At 33.5% G+C, this 26021-nt stretch overlaps 1 protein-coding gene across 1 annotated transcript; it reads left to right on the forward strand.

Annotated features, from left to right (window-relative positions):
- The first annotated feature begins 2342 nt into the window (after positions 1–2342).
- Positions 2343–25524, forward strand: LOC106071399 (methylmalonyl-CoA mutase, mitochondrial-like). The gene is made up of 20 exons (XM_013231483.2): positions 2343–2495; positions 10932–11018; positions 11385–11510; positions 13796–13927; positions 14072–14178; positions 15165–15348; positions 15927–16061; positions 16193–16310; positions 16993–17072; positions 17464–17595; positions 20155–20331; positions 20674–20757; positions 21281–21386; positions 22109–22245; positions 22597–22722; positions 22818–22919; positions 23039–23179; positions 24440–24567; positions 24799–24887; positions 25023–25524. Exons 2-20 carry the CDS (start codon positions 10962–10964, stop codon positions 25109–25111), a joined length of 2250 nt encoding a protein of 749 aa, XP_013086937.1. The 5' UTR covers positions 2343–2495; positions 10932–10961; the 3' UTR covers positions 25112–25524.
- Positions 25525–26021: the final 497 nt, after the last annotated feature.

The following is a 26021-nucleotide window of genomic DNA, read 5'->3' on the forward strand; positions in this document are numbered from 1 at the left end:
TATCTATAATGCTTTGTTTGATGTTTACTTTATAGTGTATTACACTATACATTCATTTTATGTTTGATGTATTTATCTTCACCTGTCCTTATCCATTAGTCTGTTGGGGCACCACACAAGATTAGTCCACTGTCATTCTTCATTCCTCTATGTCTTTTGCCTTGAAAAGAACCTCTTTCTATGGTAGGCCTGTCTATTCTTTTATGTTGTCTTCCCATTGCTGCCTCTTCCTCTTCTTCCTGGTACTGTTCACTAAAGGAAGATCTTTACAAGCCCCGAAGACCTTGTAATATAGCCATAGAGTTTTAGTTTCTGTTTTTTTACAATATGTCATTGTGAGTTCCAATTGCTGTATTACCCTTGTCACTAATCTCTTCGTTTGTAATGCTGTCTTTAAATATGATACCTAGGATCCTTTTGTAGCATCTCAATTCCATTGTTAGGATCCTCCACTCTGGCTCTGCAGTCAGCGTCCAAAACTCACAAGCATATAAGAATTTGGCCATGACCATGGAGCGCATCAGTCGGACTTTGGTGTTGAGGACTATGCCTTTGTCTTTCCATATTGTTTTTGAGTTTTGCCAGTGCTTCTGTGGACTGCAATTCAAGCCAGGAGTTAGGGTTTGGTCCCATCATCTGAGATGATAGCTCCAAGGTATTTAAAACTACTGATGTCAGCTTTTCATCTCTAATGCAGATGCCCCTTTTAAATCCCTGTTGGCTATTGGTCACAATTTGTGTTTTTCTGGCATACATTGACATACAATATATATTTCATTATCCTTTCAAGGAAGATATTGAAAAGAGTTGGTGAGAGTAGACAGCCTTGCAATACTCCAACTATGGTTTTAAACCAGTACACCGCACTAGTGGCCTCCATGTAGAGGTTACGAATTACTTTTTTTTGTTTTTATGTATTTTGTACTTTTCCATTGTCGCCCAGAGTGCCCCAAGCCATACTCTGTCGAAAGCTTTCTTGAAATCAATAATGACATGAAAAAGATTCTCTTGGTGTTGTAGATATTTCTCACAGAGTATTCTGAGGTTTAGTATTGTTCTGCTGTGCTGTGACCTAACCTACAAGACTTCCTTAATAAAGCTTGAAATAAAAAAAGCATATAACTTATTACATAATAATTTAAGTTTGAAGATCAAATTATTAAAGTACAACTGCCTTAAAGTTATTGTGATCTGTCACCTCTGCACTTTCCCCAGTGCTATTATTTGAATTTAAGATCAATGGCTGGGAGGTAACTCAATATGTATAATTAGTTTGAGAGTGGGAATGTTATTGTCCAGTTTATTCATTAATATGTTCATCAATATTTTAATCATTCCATTCTCAATTTTGGGACTCGGTTAATGTTCTAGCAACTCAAATATTTAAAGGCAGACCGAGGACGTTCTTAAAGTGTACATCTAATGTAGGCTACGTAGTATGCCTATGTCCTAATAATGTAGGCTATGTCTAATGTACATATACCTATGTGTGTCTACGTTCTAAAAGAGTAGCCTACGTAGGTCTGGAGGGGCGTTATAAAGCAGTCTTTCTAAATCAAGTCAAAAGTCTGTCGGAGAAAGTATAATGCGCAGGGTGAAAACATTAACAATTATGTGTTCCGGAAAGAGAGGCAGATAAAAAAAGTGAGAGGGACGTTAAATTTCATAGTAACAGATTCACACTTATTCAAGGGCTAAAAAGTACGTTAAAAGGGGTGGGGGGTCGTTAAAATGTAGTTGGTTTATTGAAATTTTAGGAGAGGTTCCGGCATAAAACGATTTATATTAAAAAAAAAAGCATTGGAACATCAATCATTCAATCGAGCTCATTTCACCAATCGTAAACAAACAACATTTAGTCACGTGATAATATTGATAAAACAACGGGGAAAAAAACATAGGCCTAAATAGCCAAATATTTAGGTCGATTTCGATCACGATGCCGCAGAGAGGACCAGGAAACAGTAGCCTTCTTCACATTCTCGCACTATGACGCATCTTACAGGAATGAGAAAAGGGGTCTGAGATAGGTTCATTGCCTAGCTGGGTCAGTCATATAGTCTCTTCCTTTTAAGTCCAATATCACAGTCGTCTCGTACAAAATATTTTTTTTACCAATAACAAGATATTTTCAGTTGATTGAGAGTTTTACAGCCCTAGCTAGAAAATTCGCAGTGATGACACTGCGATTCCCCCCCCCCCCCCCCAAAAAAAAAAAAAAATCAATTCCAATAATTTTTTGTTTTGACCATGATTAGACCTAGATCTATAATATAGGCCTAAAATACGTTTCGTCTTGACTAGAGTGCTGAGTTGATGTGCAAATGCAAGCGCACGTCTTTGACTAGACTAGAAGTTCTTTTTACAAGGAGTTAGTAATGAACTTGACCCATAGATGACTTGACCTCATTTCAGACCTAAAATCTAGAATCTAAATTCAGTTAGTCTTCAACTTCAAGAGTAATCAGTAATAACACTTTCGATAACTTGATAAGGTGACTAGAATATCAAAATAAATTACTAGATTTAGATGTCTAGGTCTATAGACTAGATTATCTATACTAGAATTCTATAGATCCTATTTTAAAAACTGTTTCTACTCTAGTCTAGATCTATCTAGGTCTAGATTGTTTAAATATAGATCTACTTTATTCTACTATTACTAATTACTAATAATAGTATACTAGACTTAGACCCTAGACTAGATCTATAAGTATAATATATATTACTAGATCTATATAGAAGTATATAGTATATTTAAAATTTAACTCTAAGTATATCTATATTTTAATTATTTATAATATTATTATTTATTATTATTAATATTAGATCTATATTATTTAATTATTATATAGACATAGAATAATGTCTATGACTATAATACTAATACATTAAATTAATGATTAATCATTAATACTGACTATAGACTAGTATAGTATAGTATAGTGAGTATAGTCTATTAGTGTCTTACTAGACTGTCAAGACCTAGCCTAGATATTTAATTCTAGATTTAGATCTACATTGGTAGATCTTATCTTATATAATACAGACGTTACTTCAAAAAAAGAAGATGATTATGTCCTACGCGTCATGCATTTAGCCATGCATATTAATTAACCAATGACTTAAATTCAGCCAAGTCACTGGTTTTCCTGGCTAGCTCAGGCAACCCATTCCATGCTCTAATAGCACTAGGGAAGAAGGAGTGTTTGTACAAATTTGTCCTAGCATATGGGACAAGGAATGTGCCTTTATCTTTCATTCTTTGTGTCTTTCAGAGTATTTTATTAAATTTTGTTTTTGTATTTGAAGATTATGATTCAGTGTTTTATGTATGATTGCTATTTTACTTTTGAGCCTTCTGTCCTGAAGGCTTTCTAAATTTAGTGATTTTACTAAAGGTGTTACTCTAGTCAAATGTGAATATTCGTTTGTTATGAATCTCACTACTCTATTTTGTGTCTGTTCCAGTTTTTTAATGTTTTCTTGAGTTGAGGGGTCCCAAACGGAGGATGCATATTCTATTATTGGCCTAACCAAGGTTAAATAACATTTTAGTTTTATGTTCTTATTTGATTTATAGAAATTTCTTTTAATAAATCCTAATGCTTTGTTTGATTTTTTTGTCGTTTCATCAATATGTGGATTCCATGACAGTTTTTCATTTATTATAACACCTAGGTATTTTGTGTTTTTAGTCTGTGTTACTGGTTTGCCATGAATAAGATAAGTGGAATTAATTTGTTTTAGTTTTTTTGTTACTCTTAACAACTGACATTTTTCTGGGTGGAAAGACATGCTCCAATTTGATTCCCATTTCTGTAATTCATCTAATTCTCTTTGTAAAATATCTGTGTCTTGTGTTGTTTTTATTGTTCTATATATTATGCAATCGTCTCTGCAAATAATCTGACTTTTGTTCCTGAAGTAATGCAATTTGGTAAATCATTTATGTAAATTAAAAATAGTAGTGGACCCAAGACTGTTCCTTGAGGTACACCTGAGTTTACAGTTATCGGTGTTGATTTAGAGCCATTTATTATTACAGTTTGTTCTCTCCCTATCAGAAAATCTTTAATCCACTGGTGCAGTGGACCATTAATGCCGAAATATTTTAATTTTTTAAGCAAACTATGGTGGTGAACTTTGTCAAAAGCCTTAGAAAAATCTAGTAAGATAGCATCTATTTGTTCACTATTATCTAAACCTTTTGAAAAATCATCAATTAGTCCTATTAGTTGTGTTTCACATGATCTATATTTCCTAAAGCCATGTTGGTATGGTGTGAGGACATTATGTTTGTCTAAGTGGTTTATGATGTTGCTACTTATTATGTGTTCTAGGATTTTACATGTGATGCTGGTAAGTGATACTGGTCTGTAGTTTCCTGGGTCAGATTTTTCTCCTTTTTTAAATAGGGGGGTGACATTAGCTTCTTTCCAGTCCTTTGGTACTGGGTACTCTGCCCTGGTTAAGTGAAGCCTGAAAGAGTATTTTGAACACTGGGGCTAGCTCATTGCTTAGTTCTTTGAGTAATCTAGCTGGAATACCATCAGGTCCAGACGCTTTATTTGGTTTGGTGTTGGCTAATAGTTTTTGAATTCCATTTTCTTGTACTACTATATCTTCTATGTTGTTTACTTGGTTCAAATTCAGTAATATGTCTTTGTCTCCTGGGGCTGAGAATGCTGATGCAAAGTATTTGTTTAGGATGTTTGCTTAAGTTTCATTATCATTATGTATTATGTTATGTTCATCTTTTAATGGCGTTATGCCTCTTGTTTCCATTTTCTTAGACTTAATGTATGACCATAGGTTATCTTTAGATATTACATTGTTTATGTATTCACTCTGCAGCTGTCTGCTTACTTTTTGGGTTAAGTGTTTAATTTTTATATACTTTTTGTAAACTCTTTCTGCATTAGTTTCTTTAAATTTTCTATATAGGTTTTCCTTCTGTTTACAAAGCTTCTTTAGTCTATTATTAAACCAGCATTTATTTATTTTGTTTGATGTGTATTTAGTTGGTATATGATTTTCTATAATGCTTTTAAGATGGTTTTTAATGAAATTCCAGAGGTCATCGACTGGTTGGTTAATGTCTTTTTCTAATAAGAATGTTTGTTGAAAGTTTAATGCAGCTTGGTGTAGTTGTGTTAGGTTACATTTATTCCAGAGTAAGATTTTTCTTTTGGGTTTTGTATTGGCTACTGCTTTTATCTGACTGTGTATTTTAATGATCTCTTGGTCTGATAGACCAGGGATAATTTCATAATCAACTACTAATCCAGGTCTGTTGGTTAAGAAGAGATCTAATGTGTTGTTTAATCTAGTTGGCTTTTTAATGATTTGATCTAAACTTAGGTTGTGTAAAGTTTCTATGAAAAGCTCATTTATGTCCTTAAGGTTTTGGTGTTTATCTATGGTTAGTGTTTTCCAATTTATATCAGGTAGGTTGAAATCACCCATAATCAAAAAAACTGCATTTTTATTTGTCTCTTTAAGTGTAGTAATCTGATTACATAGTTCCTGCATGTATTCTAAACTAGAATTTGGTGGTCTGTAAATACTGCCTATTATTAGGGATGTTGAGGTGGTATTAATTTTACAAAATGTTGATTCTATATTTTTTGAGTTAGGTAAGGTAATTTCTTCTGCTATAAGAGTGTTTTTTATTGCTAAAAGAACTCCTCCATGATTATCAGCCCTATCTTTTCTAAAAATTTCATAATTACTATTTCTGCATTATAAATTTCAGGATGTGTAGCCAAGTTTCTGTTCCTGCAATTATGTCTGGTTTCTCACATTCTAATAAAATTTCTAAGTCTGCTGTTTTGTTCCTAATGCTTTGAAAATTTATTACTAAGGTTTTATGGTATTTTGGTATTACTTCTTTAGTAGGTTGATCTAGATTCTCAATAATTTAATTATCATTCATGATTCACGATTCAGATTTGCACTATATGATAGTATATGATAGTATGAGTATAATTTGTGACTAATTTTAGCAATAATTATATTAATTTATCAATTAGACAATACAATTCAATGAGTCTGTAAATGAGGTCATGACATCTTTATGATCTTATACCTTTTAAGATACATACGTTACTCAAATACGTCAATATTGAATAGCATATTTTATTATATTTATCTAGTAGTAGATCTACAAATCTTTCTATCTAGCTGCAATCTAGCAATCTATCTAATCTATCTATCTGATATCTGTCTGTCTATCTATCTGTTTATCTATACAGAATGCCTGAGAAAGCAACTAAGAATACTTGAACGCTTTCTCCAAATCTGCTTGCGCTCCATCGTAGACATACAATGTCCTTGCGAACGCCAGTAGGGAGCGACATTACAGAGGGACTTCTTATGGTCTGACAGTTATGCTGTGCAGGGCACATATCCCGTATGGGGGATGAACGTATGCCAAAAGCAGTCTTTTTTTTTTTGGTGAGCTAAAAGGTTGTCAACGTAACAGAGATGCCCCATAGAAACACTTAATAAACCATCTTAGTCATCAACTTGCCTAAGCTGACAGAAGATAGCACCTGGTTGCATGCGGCTTCAGAACGAGACAGCTGTAGGTGACTCACAAAGGCCGTGGGATATACAGTAGAGACCAAAAGAAAAGCCGCTGCCAAGGACAGATGCAGATGGCGAAAAGAAAATGGTTATGCTTGTCCTGGATGTGGCATAATATGCAGGTCACAGCTGGGGCTGTGCGGCCATGGGAAAGACTGCATTCCTCATTAATCTTCAGACTCGAAGACAAGCCTTATTATTATTAATTATATTTTATATTTATATATGTATATTATATAGATTGATCTATTATAATATATCATTTATAATATAATAAACATTATGACTGTATGTAGATTCTATTTCTTTGTATATATAGTATTTTAGTAATATAGTGATCTAGACTTTTATATTATTATAATTTATATGTAGATCTTAAATGAATAGTAATCTATATAGATCTATATTCTAGTAAATAGTATTATTAAATGCATTTTTGAGGTCCTGTAAATAAACACCTTTCCTTGTTGAGACAAGATAGGATTTCCCCTGCAATGGTAAAACTTCATGTTGAACTTGAATTGAAAGATCTGAAACAAGAGCTCCGATGACGAGGATTGAGATTTATCGAAAAGAAGGAAGGAGAAGAAAATCTCTTGCAACCTAACCCTGATTTAGTAAAACTAGGATCAGGACACCTGCCAATTTGAAATAGAGCTTGATGAATATGTTGTTATCAAATCAAGGCTGCCGCTGCACAAGCAGTTATAACAGAGTTGCTTGGGGTTGTAGTGCTATCTGTGACTGTGTCATTGGCAAGAGGTACAAGTGTGGCTTTCAAAATAAGAAATGTGACAATGATTGCTGCAACAATCTTAATAAGTACTGCCTAGAAAAGAAAGAGACAATTAAGATACAAGTGAAGAGATCTATAATGTCACTGAAGTCTACTGATGTGTCCAAGCCTTAGACCTCTGTCTATCTGCTTCATGGGCATACCTTCCTGATACAGCTGAAGATGACAAGAAGATACCTGCAAACTGCATAGCAGAGGAAATACCTTCAAACTGCATGGCTACCTTCCTGTAGGACTAACTCCTTTACAAGACATCCATCGAAAAGGTCGATGCTGGCATCAGTGACATCCCCATAATTGAAGACTAGGCAACTGGAGAAGGAGAAAGTGATGCCCACAAAGAAAAGTTCAGATGGTTTCAAGGGAAATATGCTCCCTGTCATCTGTCATTCCCACCAATGGCTATCCACCTGAACTGATAATCTTGCACGCTCATGAACCTGTAAAGCAAAAAATTAAAGTTAGTACAAAGGGTTGCTCTAGCTTGTGCACTGTTTGAGACTAGACTAAGAAGGAATGTTAACATTACACAACAGTGTGCTGTCCAAGTCTAGGAGCTTAATTAAGAAGAAGTTGTGCTAATGGTGGACGTGGTTAAATATGTTTTTGTGATGTCCTGTAAATAAACAATTTTTTCGTTAAGTTGCCTTCCTTAGATTCATTATAATATATATATATATATAGATATAGATATTAGATCTATATATAGATAATAAAACATAGAATCATAGTGGAGACTATTCTTATTCTTCTAGCCAGCTTTTTGCTGCTGAGCTGTGAGCTCTTTTGCAGACTGTGCCAAGGAAAAATAGTGTGCTGTTTTCTTCAGTTGTTCAGCACTGCCATACAGGGTGTTGGTTATGTTGGGCTGAGGTGGATTAGGAAGGGGCATTCAAAGAGGATATGGTTAACGGTTTCATAAGGGTGGGCGCAGTGTCTTCAAAGTGGGAGTTGTGTGGAATTTATTTTGTTCAGATGGTAACTTAACAGAGGTGTGTGTCCTGTTCTTAGACATAATCTGGAGACTGATGAATCAATATGGAATACGACAAAATTTACCAATATCATTAAACAGTTATACGATGACTCATTATCCCAAGTAATACACGCTAAGCTGACCAACCCATTTCAAATAAAAACAGGAGTAAGACAGGGATGTATGCTTTTGCCCTTGATATTTTTGCTGGTGATTGATTGGGTCATGAGACAGACAGTTTTAGATAATAAATGCGGCATACAATGGATACTAACACAACATTTAAAGGAACCTGGATTTTGCTGATGACATCTGCCTCCTCTCCCATACACAACGAAATGCTCAGACCAAACTCACCAGACTCTCAGAAATAGCAAAAAAGACTGGACTTCTAATCAATAAAAAGAAAACAGAAGTTATGAGGATCAACAACAGACAAGAGAACCCAATCATGCTACAGGGAGAGAACATCCTTGATATGAACCACTTCACCTATCTAGGAAGTAGAGTTAATAAAGACGGCGGAGCTGATGATGATATACTAATTCAGATAAATAAAGCTAGGTTTGCCTTTTCAACTCTTCAAGCAATCTGGCACTCTAAGGCACTATCTCTACACAAGATACAAATCCATAATACAAATGTTAAGTCTGTCCTATATGGTTCAGAAACTTGGAGAGTCACTAAAACAAATATGGAAAAGCTCCAAACCTTTGTTAACAGATGCCTATGCCGGATATTAGGAATTAGGTGGCCAGAAAAGATAACTACTGTCAATTTGTGGGAGAGAACTAGACAAAAGCCCATAGCCCAAGACATCGCAAAATGAAAATAGAGCTGGATAGGACACACCCTGCGAAAACCAGCTACTGGTACCAATGTTGCAAGGCAGGCACTTGATTGGAACCCACAAGGAAAGAGGAAAGTGGGCAGACCCAAGCAAACTTGGACGAGGTCAGTCATCAGTGAAGCTGAGGGTACTGGAATGACATGGGAGCAGATGAAGAAAGCTGCTCAGAACTGAGTTCAGTGGAGAGGTGTGGTTGCAACCCTATGCTCCCCTGGGAGTGCACAGGATTAAAGGATGGAAGGTGTGTCCTGTTCTTAGTTGGAAGATTGTAGATTGCTCTATTCGGGGGAGGAAGTTAGTACTGTCCTGTTTGTTAGGCATAGTCATTTCTTTGTACATGGCTCTGCCTGTGTTTCCTGATGCCCATTGGTTGAGTGGAGACTATAAATGACTATATAATATTAGAGTCTAGATAGATCTGTTTTGTTTGTAAAATGTATGTAAACATGTTTCGAATGTTTCTACATCTTAGCACAAAAAAAACTCCTGCACTGGACATAGGACCTTGGGGGATAACAGTAGGGAGGGTTCAAACCCGGGACCTTTGATACCACCAAATGACAGTTCAGAGCGCGTATCACATGACTAAGCAGCCATCTAGATTTAACTCTTCGAGTCTAGGTTTATTATTACAGAAATGGGAATCAAATTGGAGCATGTCTTTCCACCCAGAAAAATGTCAGTTGTTAAGAGTAACAAAAAAACTAAAACAAATTAATTCCACTTATCTTATTCATGGCAAACCAGTAACACAGACTAAAAACGCAAAATACCTAGGTGTTATAATAAATGAAAAACTGTCATGGAATCCACATATTGATGAAACGACAAAAAAATCAAACAAAGCATTAGGATTTATTAAAAGAAATTTCTATAAATCAAATAATAACATAAAACTAAAATGTTATTTAACCTTGGTTAGGCCAATAATGCATCTTCCGTTTGGGACCCCTCAACTCAAGAAAACATTAAGAAACTGGAACAGACACAAAATAGAGCAGTGAGATTCATAACAAACGAATATTCACATTTGACTAGAGTAACACCTTTAGTAAAATCACTAAATTTAGAAAGCCTTCAGGACAGAAGGCTCAAAAGTAAAGTAGCAATCATACATAAAACACTGAATCATAATCTTCAAATACAAAAACAAAATTTAATAAAATACTCTGAAAGACACAAAGATAAAGGCACATTCCTCGTCCCATATGCTAGGACAAATTTGTACAAATACTCCTTCTTCCCTAGTGCTATTAGAGCATGGAATGGGTTGCCTGAGCTAGCCAGGAAAACCAGTGACTTGGCAGAATTTAAGCTATTGGTTAATATGCAAGACTAAATGCATGACGCGTAGGACATAATCATCTTCTTTTTTGAAGTAACGTCTGTATTATATAAGATAAGATAAGATATAAGTTTATAATCTAATCTAGATCTAAACTAAAAAAAAAGTAGTATATCCTATGACTATGTATACTAGATTAACAAATCTAAATCAATCATATGCTGGTATTCATAAAATCTAGATTAGATATATATATATATATATATATATATATATATATATATATATATATATATATATGTAGATCTTGAATTTTGGCTCCCATTAATTATGATTATAAGTTCGCTTGGCTTGACATTTATTTAGTAGATTCTGTGTAGACTGTTCTAGACTAGTAGATTTAAGACTTAAAATATTTTCCTTGATTATTTAGATACAAGATAGTAGATAGAACAGATCTAGAATGACATCTTGGTGCCAACTAGGCATTCGTCAAAAGCTAAACATACTAAATATCAAGGTAATTTTGATCTCTTTTGTAGGCATAAAGGTGTTGTTTTTAGTAAAAATATATTTTTTTGAATAATGAAAATTTGATAAAATTATGAATTCATTGAAATTGCTGATTACTGATTAATCCCTTATTAAATCTTTTACACTAAGCTGCTTTAAACTTGCAACATTTATTTCTAGCAGATAAAGCAGAAAATATAAAATAGCATAAACTTGTAAGCACATCTAACTCTTGGGCTCTTTTGTGATATGTATAACATAATGGTGTTTGGAGAACTTAATAGTGACAGTCATCTCATTGGTCAAAGAAAATAGAAATTAAAAAAATATCTAATGATTATATATTATTTTAATATTTTAAAAATTCTTTTAGACTCATGTTCCTGCAATTGCTAGATTAGTATCTAAAGTTCCAATTGATGAAGACTGGAAAAAAGGAGCTGCAAAGGAACTGAAAGGACATGATGTTGAAAAAACACTTATCTGGAAGACAGCTGAGGTAAGGAAAATAGAATTTAAATATCAATGATTATTGACATTCCTAGTTCTAATTTCTTTGTCCTTAATCTTCTTCAACTCCGCCATAGGACATTCTCAAGCCCAGCTGAGAAAGGAGGAGGCTTTGGCATAGAGCTAGCTACCTTCCATGTAGAAAAATCACTAGCTACAGAAACAGCAAATCAACAGAAATTACGGACCTGGGAGAAGATGGACCTCCAGCTGGAAGACTTATGACGCATGTCGGTGAAAGCCTGAGCCATCTGGAGGCTGACAGGACCACCACCATCATTGGTACATGGAATGTCCGGACCATGTATGAGACTGGGAAGACAGCTCAAGTGGCAGCTGGAGATGGATAGGTCACACCCTCCTGAAGCAGGCATCCAACATAACAAGGCAAGCACTAATCTGGAACCCCCAAGGAAAGAGGAAGAGGGGACAGCCCAGGAATACATGGTGCCGCAATTTGGAAGCAGATGAGCACGACACATGGACAGTTGAAGAGACTCTCCTAGAACCAAAATGCCTGGAGGAAGCTGATTGGTGGTCTGTGACTCAGACAAGACCACAGGCAGAGATGAGTTGAGATAATCTTCTCCACAAGTTATAAAGTTGGCTGTCTTACAAAAATAATTTGTATGTAGATTCAATAATAACCACTTAAATTTCTTCTAATAGCTGGATATGACTAAAATACTAATTAGAGTTAAAGCTACCACTTGAACACTTAGATTGATAACTTTACTGGTCTTAAAGAGGGCACAGGCGGAAATCTTGTGTCTTAAAGAGTGCACAGGCGCAAATCTTGTGTTAATTATCTTTTTTTACTTTAATAGTAATAATAATAATAATCTTTATTATCCAGATGGAAATTTGTCTTACAATTTGTGCATTACACCAAACAAAACATGATAAATATAGAAAACTATAGCATTTTCTAAAGATTTAAAATTATTATTTGTTGAAAAGTTAAATTGGGTATTCATTTTTAATAAAGATTCGAGCTAAATTATTCTTGTGAAATTAAAATAACTTTTATTGTCAATTAGAAATTTAATGTTGGGGTTAGGTTTAGGCAGAGGGCTCATAAATACTTTTAGGAAGCTAGAGTTAATTAGGGTTAAGGGAATTTTTGAAAAAGTGTTTACTAGCATTAGGAATTTAAGAATAGATTTATGCTTAAGATTAGGGATTTAGTGTATATCTTACAGGGAGAGTATATATTTATTACATTTTAATCACTATTGATCTTTTTTATGGTAGAAAATAGTTGCAATGTATTGATTATCTAAGCTTCCCTTGACTTCCCTTCTCCAACACTCTATCATCATGCTCATGAAATTGGAAAGCTCAGAGAACCAGTTCTATATTTAAGATGACTCCAGTCACCAAATAAAGCAGCTCTTCATACAGTTGGTTGTGTAAAAGGAAATTCCTGGACCAGTATCTCCATTGGGCCTCTTGATAAAGTATGCAGCTGCGAAAATTGTGATCAGCATTCTTTGCTTACATTCCATAGGCGCATGATTTCAGAAATTTTCTTTGTTAAGATCATGTGCTACTCATTCTGCTTGACCCTGACCAGATTAGAAAATTATATTTAAATACCATTTTTTGGTATTGAGCTTTGAAACGCTCTTCAGTTCCTAAAATTGGGGAATCATTTTTTTTTTACAAAGCTTATATCAACTCACTATGTCTCTCTGTATGGTAAACACATTTCTCCCATACCCAATCTCAGATCAAACAAATTTCGCACAATCATTTTTTTCACCTGACAACGAAAGAATCAATAAAAAAATAATTAAACAATGTTACTTAACTATTGGTAATTATTTATTTTGTTTGGTATCTTGAACAAGAGAAAGAAATCGAATGACACGTGGTGGTATAAGTTGAATTAGTCCCCTTGAAGACTCTTGAGCACTGAGTGAAATTTTTTTAAGCCTTTAAAAAATGATCACATAAACATTCACCAAGATACCACCTTCTTCCCTCCCCCTTTCCCAACTGGTCCAGACAAGTAATTGAGAAAGCTAAAAGCTGAACAAAAATGATTGGTAAATATATTTCTAATCGCACAGATTCATTATGTCTAGTTAGTTTATACATATAATTACACAACTGATCCAAACTAATTGATACAATTACACCTAATATGAGTTGTTGTTTTTTTTTAACATAATTTTTTGTTTTCTTGTTTTAAATTATTCACTAAATGTTGGTGTTATCTTTCATAGACATTAATGTAAATTGGGTTCACATAATTAAATGTATTTGTAGGGTATAAATATCAAACCAGTCTATACAAAAGCTGACACTGTAAATGTTGCTCATGAAATCCCAGGGAAATTTCCCTACACACGAGGAGTGTATTCAACCATGTACACTCACAGACCCTGGACCATTAGGCAGGTATGTTAACAGACTAGCTAAAGCTTTCATTTTTAAGCCAATGAATTTCATAAACTAACTCATTCAAACATACATAATGTGTTTCTTAAGATTGTTTGTACTCCATTGTAACTGAATCCTTTCTTGCTTTTTTGTGTTCAAAAGTACGCAGGATTTAGTACTGTGGAGGAAAGTAACAAATTTTATCGAGACAATATTAAAGCTGGACAGCAAGGATTGAGTGTTGCCTTTGACTTGCCCACACATAGAGGGTCAGTTGTCTCACAGAATGAATAAGTAACTTAAGTAAATTTAAAAAAATTGTTTAGTAACAATATTTGTATGTTTGAAGCAGTATACAATCATAATGTTTGTAAAATTTTAAAATCTATCTAAAAAGAGATCTGAGCGCAGTGGCTGAGTGGTTAAGCACTCGGCTTCTGAACCTGAGGTCCTGGGTTCAAATCTTGGTGAAGACTGGAATTTAGAATTTCTGGATTTTTAGGGCATCCCCTAGTCCACCCAACTCAAATGGGTATCTGACTTTAGTGAGGGAAAGTAAAGGCGATTGGTCGTTGTTCTGGCCACATGACACCCAGCTTGTTAACCGTTGGCCATAGAAACAGATGAACTTAACATCATCTGCCCCATAGCTTGCAAGGTCTGAAAGGGAAACTTTACTTTTTTTAAAAAAAAGAGATCATTATTGAATGTATGGTGTAACCTTTATTGTCACTATAAAGTTTGAAGTAAAAGAAAGTAAAGTTATCTGTTGAAACCTAATGATTTAAAGGGCAGATAGTGAAAAGCTCATCTGTTTCTATGGCCTGTAATCAAAGGGGTGTCACATAGTCAGTTGAATGACCAGCTGGCTTGACTTCACCCAACTAAGTTCAGAGACCCATCAGAGTTGACTGGACTAGAGATTTTTTTTTAAAGAAATGTTTTTATAAGCTTAAATTTGGTGCAGCATTATTCATATTTTGTAATGATAAAATTTAAAAAATCATAATGATGGGAGAATGAATGATTTCAAAATGTTTGTTCATTTAATGTTAGTGTTTATAAATATATATAATTTTAATCTATAACATGTATGTTTCATTAATTGGACACACTACTTATGTTTATGCCTTATGTTTATACACTATTACACTATACACTATATACACTATACACTATTAATCAAGTTTGCATAGACTAAATTAAAGTACCCAAATGAAATAGCACTAAGGCTATATTTATTTTAAATCTCTAGGTATGATTCTGATAACCCACGTGTGGTGGGGGATGTTGGGATGGCAGGAGTTGCCATTGACTCAGTAGAGGATACCAAACTGTTATTTGATGGTATTCCTCTCAAAGATATCTCCACATCAATGACTATGAATGGTGCAGTACTTCCAATATTAGCCATGTATATTGTCACTGGAGAAGAACAGGTCTGTATGATGTCACAATGTGACAATTAGTCTCTAATAAATTATTTGTTAAATGTACTGTACTTAAACAATAGGGAAAGTCATATTGTTACTCTTAGAGATTAAGTACAAGACTTACCACTAATTAATAAATTATCAATAATCATTATTATCCTGGAGGAAATTTGTTTGACACTAGTGTTTTACACATAACAAAATATTACATTGTTGCAAATAAAATATTTATTCATGCAACTTACTGGAACATTACAATTGGAGTCAAGTTGACTTTCAAGCAATAATTTAATTACCTCAAGAATAAAAGAGTTTTGCTGTCTGTTTTGTGGGCAGTGTCTTGTATTTCTCTTCAGAATGTTTGTCTCTGAGGTCAAAGTGGATCTAGCTTGATGGCAATGATGTTACTAGCAGCATTTAGATGTTTATTTAATGCATATTAATTTTTTAATCTATAAGAACTAATACTAATTGAATGGACTCATTTATCATTCTTTATAAGTTAAATTACCAAATATGACAATCTAATATGATAGTACAACAGATGTAAGGTACTTGACTTTTTCAAACATCTTTTATTTTAGGGTGCCAAACAATCAGAGTTGGCAGGAACAATTCAAAATGATATTTTAAAGGAGTTCATGGTCAGAAACACTTACATCTATCCACCAGAACCCTCAATGAGAATCATTGGAGATATTTTTGAGTACACTTCGAAAGTAAGTGAAGAAAAACTATGTCAGATAACTTCCAAGTTTAGATACTGAATGTAGTTTGATACTCATGAAATGCACTGCTAGAAACATATGTTGAACTACATTGATGACCCTTGCTCTGTGTTTCTGAACAGTTCATGCCAAAGTTTAATTCTATCTCAATCTCTGGTTACCACATCCAAGAAGCTGGAGCTGATGCTATTTTAGAGTTAGCCTTTACATTGGCAGATGGCTTAGAATATGTGAGACAAGGTTTGTATTACATAAATGTTACTGATCATATTGTCTTCACAAAGCATTGAGAAAATATTCCTTAGTATTCAACAAATTTCTCAACTGACTTTATATCTGCACTTAAGTAAAACTCATAGAGATATAAAATCAGGATGATTGATGGGAAAGTTCCTAAAATTTAACCAGAGTCATTTTTGCTTGAAAATTAGAAACAACTTTTATTATGCATTTTGAGAGAGATGTTGCCATGCCAAGAAAGCACAATTCTAACACCTGCCTTGACCATTTACAAAGCTACAAGTGCAAAAAGAAAAAAAGCAGTCTTCAAGTACTTTCTTTAAATTTGCAATATAAATGTCCTTGCATGCATATTTTTATGTTTGCAGAATAGCATAAATACTATGATTTTCAACATTTTTGTTTTCAAATACTTAGTACAACTGTGTTCTATAACAATATTCAATTTAAAATAATAGATAATTTAATATATAATTTAAAGATATTCAGTGACTCTTAATTTGGGTTACAGCACACTTGTGCAGAATATTTCCTAAAATTGTTTTAATGTCTATTCACATATTTGCAGGAATTAGTATTGCCTGTGAAAATGCACACACCCCATCCCCATCTACTTACCTACCTGCCTACCTATGAGCACACAGTTAATCAACAGATAATTTGAATTTATTTGTATGCATAGGTGTGAACAGAGGTTTGAATGTTGATGCATTTGCTCCAAGGCTCTCTTTCTTTTGGGGCGTAGGCATGAACTTTTACATGGTAAGTAGATACACTTAGCCAAAAAGAAAATGTTTTTTTCTCGTGTAAACCTTGTTGTAGATCAGTTGAACTCTTTTGACTTTTATTTTGTAGATACTGAATTTGATAATAGTGTTGGTTATAGTACTGATGTTAACATTGATAATGATTCTATTGTTTTTGTTAGTTTTTTTACTAGTTATTCTAATGTGGATTTTAGTGTCAATTTATTGTTGATGTTAGTTTTTTACTGGTGATGCTAATGTGGATTTAGTGTCAATGTATTACAGTATTGTTGATGTTAGTTTTTAACTGGTGATGCTAATGTGGATTATAGTGTCGATCTCAATGTTAGAATTAATGTTAAAGTTAGTGTTGCTCCTTAATAAGTTGATGCCATTTGTATCCTCAGGAAATAGCCAAGATGAGAGCTGGCAGAAAATTGTGGGCTACACTCATCAAAGAGAAATTCAATGCTAAAAATTCTAAATCTTTATTGCTCAGGGCTCACTCTCAGACTTCTGGGTGGTCACTGACAGAACAGGTAAATCGTTTTTTCTAGATAATTATTTTCCTTGTAAAACTGGGGGAAAAAAATGAATTTTGTTATAAAAAAATAAAATTAAAAATGTCTATTTAATAAGACATTCAATTTTCATCATATTTTATGTATGTAACCCAAGACCTCTGTTTCAATCCAGTATTATAAAGATATTTTTAAAAAATATTTTGCTAGCCTTTTATTATTTCCTATAGAGGCAATACAGTTATTGTCATAATAGAGATCTATCTGTATCTCTTTATGATCTAGTCATTAGCTAAGGGTTGAAGTTCAAAAGTCTAGTTAATACTTTTTTTTTAACAAGTTGTAACTAATAGATTCAAATTAGAGTTGCTTGTAATGAGTGATTTAAATTATGATTGATGCAAACAAAAACCATACAAATCTGTGAAGATGTAAAAGGTTTTTGATAATTACTATTTGGTCTGAATACTTTGCGCTCTCACACTTGTGGGTAAAGACATCAAAGAATCGATGACATTTGAAAGGCATTTTAGTTTTTAATTTATAAACGCATATTACTAGTTACATTTCCATAACATTTTGTAAGCATCAGTAGCTGAAAAATACAGATTTTGCACTGAGGATTCTTGCATTTTTAAATAACATTGTACTTGGAAGCTGTTTTCAAGAAACAACTTTTAAATAAATACAATTAAAACTGAATCATTTGAAATTTGTTTTGTGAAAAGTTGTCAAAGATGATGCATTCTTTTCTTTAAAACTGGCCTTTTTTGTTATGCTCACTAAACAGAGTATATCAGACTTAGCCAGAGTTGCTATAAAAGTACATTGATCTTCAGCATCCTTTGAACTTAGTATGATAAAAACCACTAGGGACATTCTATGTTTCAAATGTGGGTTCAAACCATCAGAGGTCAAGTCATCACACTCTGATCTCATTGAAATTTGATTAGTGACAGATTCTACAATAAAAATCTGAAGAGGCAAAAAAAGTGAGGGAACTGAGAATATTAATTTTAGAGCTGATTAACACCCTTACAGATTTTACTTTTGAATTGTCCATCATTTCACCTTTACACTACTCTATTTAAACATCTATCATGTCTTGATCCACTACTCTGTTAAACATCCATCATGTCTTGATCCACTACTCTGTTAAACATCCATCATGTCTTGATCCACTACTCTGTTAAACATCTATCATGTCTTGATCCACTACTCTGTTAAACATCAATCATGTCTTGATCCACTACTCTGTTAAACATCTATCTTGTCTTGATCCACTACTCTGTTAAACATCAATCATGTCTTGATCCACTACTCTGTTAAACATCCATCATGTCTTGATCCACTACTCTGTTAAACATCTATCATGTCTGGCTCCTTCCTTCATCATCCATATCAAGTGTTGTCAAATTATTTGTAACAATTCTACAACTCTTGGTCGACATAAGCTCTGCATTGTGACAGTTTCAGCTGAATTCTAATTGGCCAACTTCACTAGGCCTCTTCTTTTTCTAAAGAAATAGATAAGCTTGATATGTTTCATTATGTACAACTCTAGCAAATGGTTTTACTTTCTCAAGGAAAAACATGAAGGGAAAGTGTTTTTTTTCTATTAAAAACAGTATAATGGCAGAGAAAACACTGCTCCTCAAAGAAATGAAGACAACTTTAGGCTATTTTCAAATCTGAGTGATTTTGTTACGCTGAACATACATACATGCACAAGGTAAAATCACTCTGTGAAGATATGCTTTGTATTGAGATAAGCAAATAAAGAAATCTGAGAAAGAGAGAGGTTCAGAGAAAAGTGGTAGAGGATGTGATAGAAACAAACAAATAAGGCACTAATGTATGACCTTAAAAGCTCTACTTTCATCTGCCAACGAAGATGATTTTAACCAATCAATCAGCATATTATATTTTTGTAAAGTCAATTAAATATCTTTCATTATCTATTATACTTTGGCTTTGGGCCTCAAGTTATGTGATTTTAAGGGGATGTTCTTTGTATGTGTATATTTGTTTTCAATCCCTCTATCATGCAATGCTATACTTTGAAATTCTTAATTATGAACTTAAAAACCATGATAAATTTGAAAAAAAAAACAATCTTGAGATTGGCCATAAGTCCTGTTTTCAAGTGATGATATTAACAAAAAGTTTGATTCACTAAATACAAGTATCTGTTGGAACAGCTTGTTATAAGTTTGTAGCTCATTGATTTCTGTTAAGATACGCATTAAGTTCCATTAAAAGAATTCAGAGACATTACAAGTTTATAAAAAAAAAATTAAAAATTCATGTTATATAATAGACTGTCAAACCAGGATATATATTTAAATCTCTGGTATTTTGAGAATACTCAAAAGAAATATCATCCATGAGACACAGAACTCTGAGTGTTCAATGGTACACTTTTTAAAGAGTTAAAAGATGCTCTATATAAATCAATTTAAAAAAAAAGGGGGCTTAAAAAAATGAAAGAAAAGTTTGAAAATACTGATGTTGGCTTTTTTTAAAGACAGCATAGTGAAAGCTAGATAAAACTCTCTGATTATCTCATTGTATTAGGATCCCTACAACAATATTGTGAGGACAACCATTGAGGCCATGGCAGCTGTTTTTGGAGGTACTCAGTCACTACACACCAACTCTTTTGATGAAGCTCTAGCTTTACCCACAGTATTCAGTGCACGTATTGCTAGAAACACTCAGATTATCCTTCAGGAGGAGTCAGGAATACCAAAGGTCAGTTTTCAGTTATTTAATCATCTTAAAATTACTAGAAAAATTTATCTGAATCTTTTTTCTCTATGTAGAAACTGGATACAACAATATTTTGTTAAAATAAGTTGTGATTTTGATTGGCAAATTAGTTGATAGTCAAATTAGGATAATAATCAGAAACTTGCTCAAGAGGTTATCTTTTATGTTTACCATCTAAGGAGTTGTAATATCAACAACACTTACCACTCTCTTCTTTCTATTCAATCTGTAATTCTAAAACAAACCAACTTTGTTAGTGAGAGCATTAACAAATATCTTTTCCTAAATGACTTTGAAAACAATCAACTTTGTTCTTGAGAACAGGTGGCTGATCCTTGGGGAGGCTCCTACATGATGGAAAGTTTGACTGATGAGATCTATGAAGGAGCTTTGGCTGTCATCAATGAAGTAAGACATTCAATGCACTTTGAAATTTTGCTCAGTCTTGTTCTGATTATAGGACATGGGTTTGTTATTCTTTTAGTGATCTAATTACATAAGGGATATTAATATCTTCTAAAGAACAAAAAAACTCCTATTTATGTTTGTACAGATTCTCTTGAGTAACCACTAAATATGCCAACAATATGAAGTATTTTCATCAAATAAAACAATATTTTTTTTTTGCTTAATTCTGTATAGAAAATAATTATTTCATATGCTTTAATGTAGAAAATTATGACTTTCAGATAAAAAATAAAATAATGACTTTCAGATACAAAATGATGCCTAAGTATATGGAAAGTATCTAAAAACTATGTCAAGACCTTATATTAAGTCATCACTTCTGTTATTCTTCAAGTACTTTGGAGCTCTAAAGAGATTCTTTTCCTTAACAATTTTTTAATGCACACATTTATAGGTGTTTTTAGTCTGCTTTATGTTCCTACTACTTTCAAGAAAGAGAATGTTAAACTTGTTTTATCCTCAGATAGAGCAGATGGGAGGAATGGCTAAAGCTGTTGCTTCTGGTATGCCCAAGTTGAAAATTGAAGAGTGTGCAGCAAGAAGACAGGCTAAAATTGATACTGGAGCGGGTAAGTGTTTGAATTCAAGTTATATCTGGTGAGGTGCAGTGGCTGAGTGGTAAAGCGCTTGGCTTCCAGAGGGGTCCTCTGTTCGAATCCTGGTGAAGACTAGGATTTTTAATTTCTGGATCTTTAGGGCACCTCTAAGTCCACTCAGCCCTAATGGGTACTTAACATTAATTGGGAAATGTAAAGGTCGTTGTGCTGGCCACATGACATTGTTGTTAAACATGGGCCTCAGAAACAAATGACCTTTACATCATCTGCCCTGCAAGGTCTGAAAGGGAAACTATATAATATGTGACTTGTGAATGGAATATTAGTTCCCACTGTTGTTCCTTAAAAGGACTTACTAATAAACATTAAAGAATATTCAAAACAGTTCTTTATATAATAACAATGGTTTATTCTCAAAAGCAAAAGTTGTCCTGTTTTTGTAGTAGGAAATTCATCTCTAACATGTTTACAATCCTAAGGTCGCTTCCTCAAACAGTTGAATCATCAATTTCTGGCTTATACACAACATCTGGATCTACTGGCTTTTAAATAGCCTAATCTATTTGGTATCGTTACCTTACAATAAAACAAAAATTTAGAAAATTTGAATTATTTTCTTATTAGGTAACAGTTTTTTTCAACACTTCAATGTAATGTTATTATCCTGTGTTATTATCCTGTGATAGTATCATAAGTACAAATGTAAATAATGAGTATCTGTCCTTGTGTTGTAGAGGTTATTGTGGGTGTCAACAAGTACAAGTTACCCACGCAAGAGAAATTGGATGTGCTCAGTATAGACAACTCAGTTGTTAGAGAAAAGCAGTGTGCCAGACTGGCCAAGGTCAAGGCTAGCAGAGATTCTCAGAAGGTGCCATTTCCTTATATATATATATATATATATATATATATATATATATATATATATATATATATATATATATATATATATATATATATATATATATATATATATATATATATATATATATATATATATATATATATATAGTTTCCTTATAAATATAGTTCTTTTATTCAACATTTAAATTTAAAAAGTCAAGAGAATTGTGGTGTAAAAAAAAAAAAAAAAAATTTTGAATAGAATTTTAATTCTTTAAAATAATGACCAAATTATCTTTATCCATCCACAGTGAGATTAAGACAAAATACATTTTTAAAGTGAGTTATTATTGAACATTGATTGTGAAACTCCCTTTAGGTGAAGGCGGCATTAGATGCCATAACAAAGTGCTGTGAGAGTCATCAGGGCAATTTGCTGGCTCTAAGTATTGATGCAGCAAGGAGTCGTGCCACAGTTGGTGAAATTTCTGATGCTATGGAAAAAGTAAATCCTTTTTTTTTTATAATTCATATAATTGAGTTTATCTTAAAATTTCAATATGCTATGATATTATTATTTTTTTTATTGATGTTCTGCAGGTATTTGGCAGGCATGTGGCCAGTGGTCATATGGTGAGCGGAGCTTACAAGAGTGAGTTTTCTGAAACTCAGGAGCTACAGGCAGTAGCTGATAGAGTAAAGGTGAATGTCACTTATGTATACAGATCTACATATATTTAGAGAAATACTATACTTCTGTTGTCTTTTGGTTTAAAAAAATAAAAGCTTTTCATTGAATGAAGTTCTATATACACTTTCAGAATTTTATTGATCTTGAAGGCCGTCGACCCCGTATTCTGGTAGCAAAAGTAGGACAAGATGGGCATGATAGAGGAGGCAAAGTGATAGCGACGGGATTTGCAGATTTAGGATTTGATGTGGACATTGGTCCTCTGTTTTCAGTAAGTAGTAGGTTATGAGGTTCAGTGGTCCCTGGTTTGAATCCTTGTGAAAACTGGGTGCCTCTGAGTCCAACCAGTTCTAATGTGTACTTGACATGAGTTGGGGAAAAGTAAAGGCAGTTGGTTGTTGTGGCAACATGACACCCTCATTAAATGTGTGCCATAGAAACAGATGACTTTTATAAAATCTGGCCCATAGATCGCAAGGTCTGGATTTTATTAGTAGGCTATGTCAACTTATAATTTAAGCAACTCTTTGAGGTTAGTGGACTGTGATTGAATCATGTTTTGAATTTCAAACAAGTTTGGTGGCAAATTGGATTTGAGATGTGAATTACATCAACTACAAAAAAAAGTATAAATCAATGGGAGACAAGAAAATGGGGTGGCAATAAAGGCTAGCTTCAGAATTGCTTATAATGAGTAGAGAAGTGATTTTCCCTCAGACTTGATTCTCCAAGCCTTTTGCTTTCTGAATCTAAACCTCCCCTGCCCTGTAGCTAAACCCAAACATGTCTGAATAGAATACAATAATTTTCTAGCTAGACAATGAGATGCTGAAATGTAGACAGAACCCTGTCACAGTCTTGGTTGACATTGCCTGTTATATGTTCATCTCAGGTTAAGAGGGTGAAGAGACACGTGAAACTCCTGATATAGAAACAGGATGTAAAAATGACTTAATTGACTTTTAGTTCAGTTGGTAGTATCTTTGGGTCCGGTGCGGACAGTAGTAACTTAGAGAGTCGAGTAGTAACTTTGAGTTAAGTAGTATCTTTTGAGCAGTTGAAGCCAGTAGTCTTTTGAGAGTACACATATTTTGATAGTTTTTCTCTGGACCTAGAGAGTCAAGTAGTAACTTTGAAGTTTATTGTTACCTGCTGTGATGCTGATGTGATTTAATTAGATTAAGTATATTGAATATGTTTAATACTGCTGTTATTCAGACGTAACTATATTTCTATGAATTGGATCATTTTTGTAACATGAAGTGTGCAACATATCGTTTTATTAAATAATTGTTATATCTTGTCTGCCAAAATTGGATTCATTCAATCTATACCATTTGTGTTGGTTACCTGTCAAGTGGGACTCCAGGAAGCACAAACCCAGCATTCCACAACAATCACATTCTTCAACATTACACTATTTGGCCTTTTAACATAACATTCTTAAGAAAGTTTTTTTTTTACATATTGATCCAGTTCTTTTTGTTGACTTGCTCCCAGCATAAACTCTCTTTGTTTTTTGTGTCTTTAGACTCCTAAAGAAGCTGCACAGCAAGCTATTGATGCTGATGTTCATGTGGTTGGAGTTAGTACCCTTGCTGCTGGCCACAAAACTTTAATTCCACAACTTATTGTAGAACTGAAACAAATGGGCAGGCCGTAAGTCTTCTTATTGTTGGTGTATGTTAGTACAAGCTTACAGGTTTAGTGTTATTTTCACTTTGTATACAATCACATTGCTGAGCAATAGAACTGCTAACTTGTGATATGTTACTTATAAATCTCTCTTTAAGAACAAAACCTTCCTTTCCTTGTAAGTACACCAAAAGCCTAATGTTCTAACTCTTCTGTTGACCAAACGCCTAATGTTCTAACTCTTCTGTTGACCAGGGACATTGTTGTAGTTGCTGGAGGTGTTATTCCTCCCCAGGACTATGATGACCTCTTCAAGTCTGGATGCTCTGCTGTATTTGGACCAGGTTTGTTTTAGAACCATTATTTCTAGTAGCAGCTCTAATCATATTCCTTACGCAAATTGGAAGAACATCAAATTTTGTATTTAAACCCAAACAAAATTCAGCTATGAATTATAATAGTTGACTTTTCTTTTGTAGGCACACGCATTCCTGATGCTGCATTGAAAGTATTGAATCTAATAGAGTCCAACTTGTCAACAAAAGCCAAAAAGAAATCAGCTCAATAAAAATGGGACATGAAAATATTCTTGTTTATAAACAGATGTTTTTTGCGGGTTGAGTGTTTATAATAACAATGTTATAAAAGAATGACATTGTTCAGAAAACTTATTTTTCTATTGAGAACCTGAAGTTTGTTGAAACATTAAGGTTACGTTGTGTTGTTACATACTGATCTTGAAAAGTGTGATGATTATTAAAAGAATTCACAAACTATTGATGAAATGTATCATCATTGGAAATGTGCATGCATCAAAAGAGTCTATATCCAAGACTTAAGAACTCTCTGCAGTGATTCCATGTTGCGACTCAAGTCATGGATGTGATGAATAGTTCATTTTTTTCTGTTAAGTGCTGCTTATGCATTTTGTTTGTAAATATATTATTTTTAAAATGTTGAAATAAAGGTATGAAAAATTTATAGACTTGTTTAAACCTTTAAGTAATGAAAAATAATTTGACAGCTAGGGTCCACATGGCGACCTTTCGCAAATATACCACATAAACATAAAAGCAGGTGGCCAAATCGAAAATTTAAATGCTTTTTTGCTGAATGAAAGATACATGACGTAAAAAAATATTTTTAAGCTTAATATGCACCCAAAAGCATACTTCCTGCTACGTACTGGAATTACATAGCTAGGTTAAAATTAACATTGGTAAGTTTCTGTATTTGACTTGGACCAAAAATTGTGCAATTTTCATCATTTACTAATCAGAAATATCATGTAGATACCATTGCTTCTATAACTGTTGGTGGACACATAAATGGTTGATATATTTTTTTTTGTCTGGATAATATTCTGAAGAAAAGTCATGTCTCATCAAGAGTAGGCTAAAAACTAAAATGACCAATAAGGAACTTTTTTTTAAACGAGTACTATCATCATCACCATATGTCCATGTACTTTTGTGGTA

The sequence above is a fragment of the Biomphalaria glabrata genome, chromosome 1 (assembly GCF_947242115.1).
Source record: "Biomphalaria glabrata chromosome 1, xgBioGlab47.1, whole genome shotgun sequence".
Lineage (NCBI taxonomy): Eukaryota > Metazoa > Mollusca > Gastropoda > Planorbidae > Biomphalaria > Biomphalaria glabrata.

Bases quoted from the DNA above. Each gene is read 5' to 3' on its own strand.
- LOC106071399 (XM_013231483.2), top strand. From the start codon at position 10,962: ATGACATCTTGGTGCCAACTAGGCATTCGTCAAAAGCTAAACATACTA. The intron at 16,062-16,192 runs GTAAGTGAAGAA...GTTTCTGAACAG, and splicing joins TTTTTGAGTACACTTCGAAA to TTCATGCCAAAGTTTAATTC. The intron at 24,568-24,798 runs GTAAGTCTTCTT...TCTGTTGACCAG, and splicing joins CTGAAACAAATGGGCAGGCC to GGACATTGTTGTAGTTGCTG.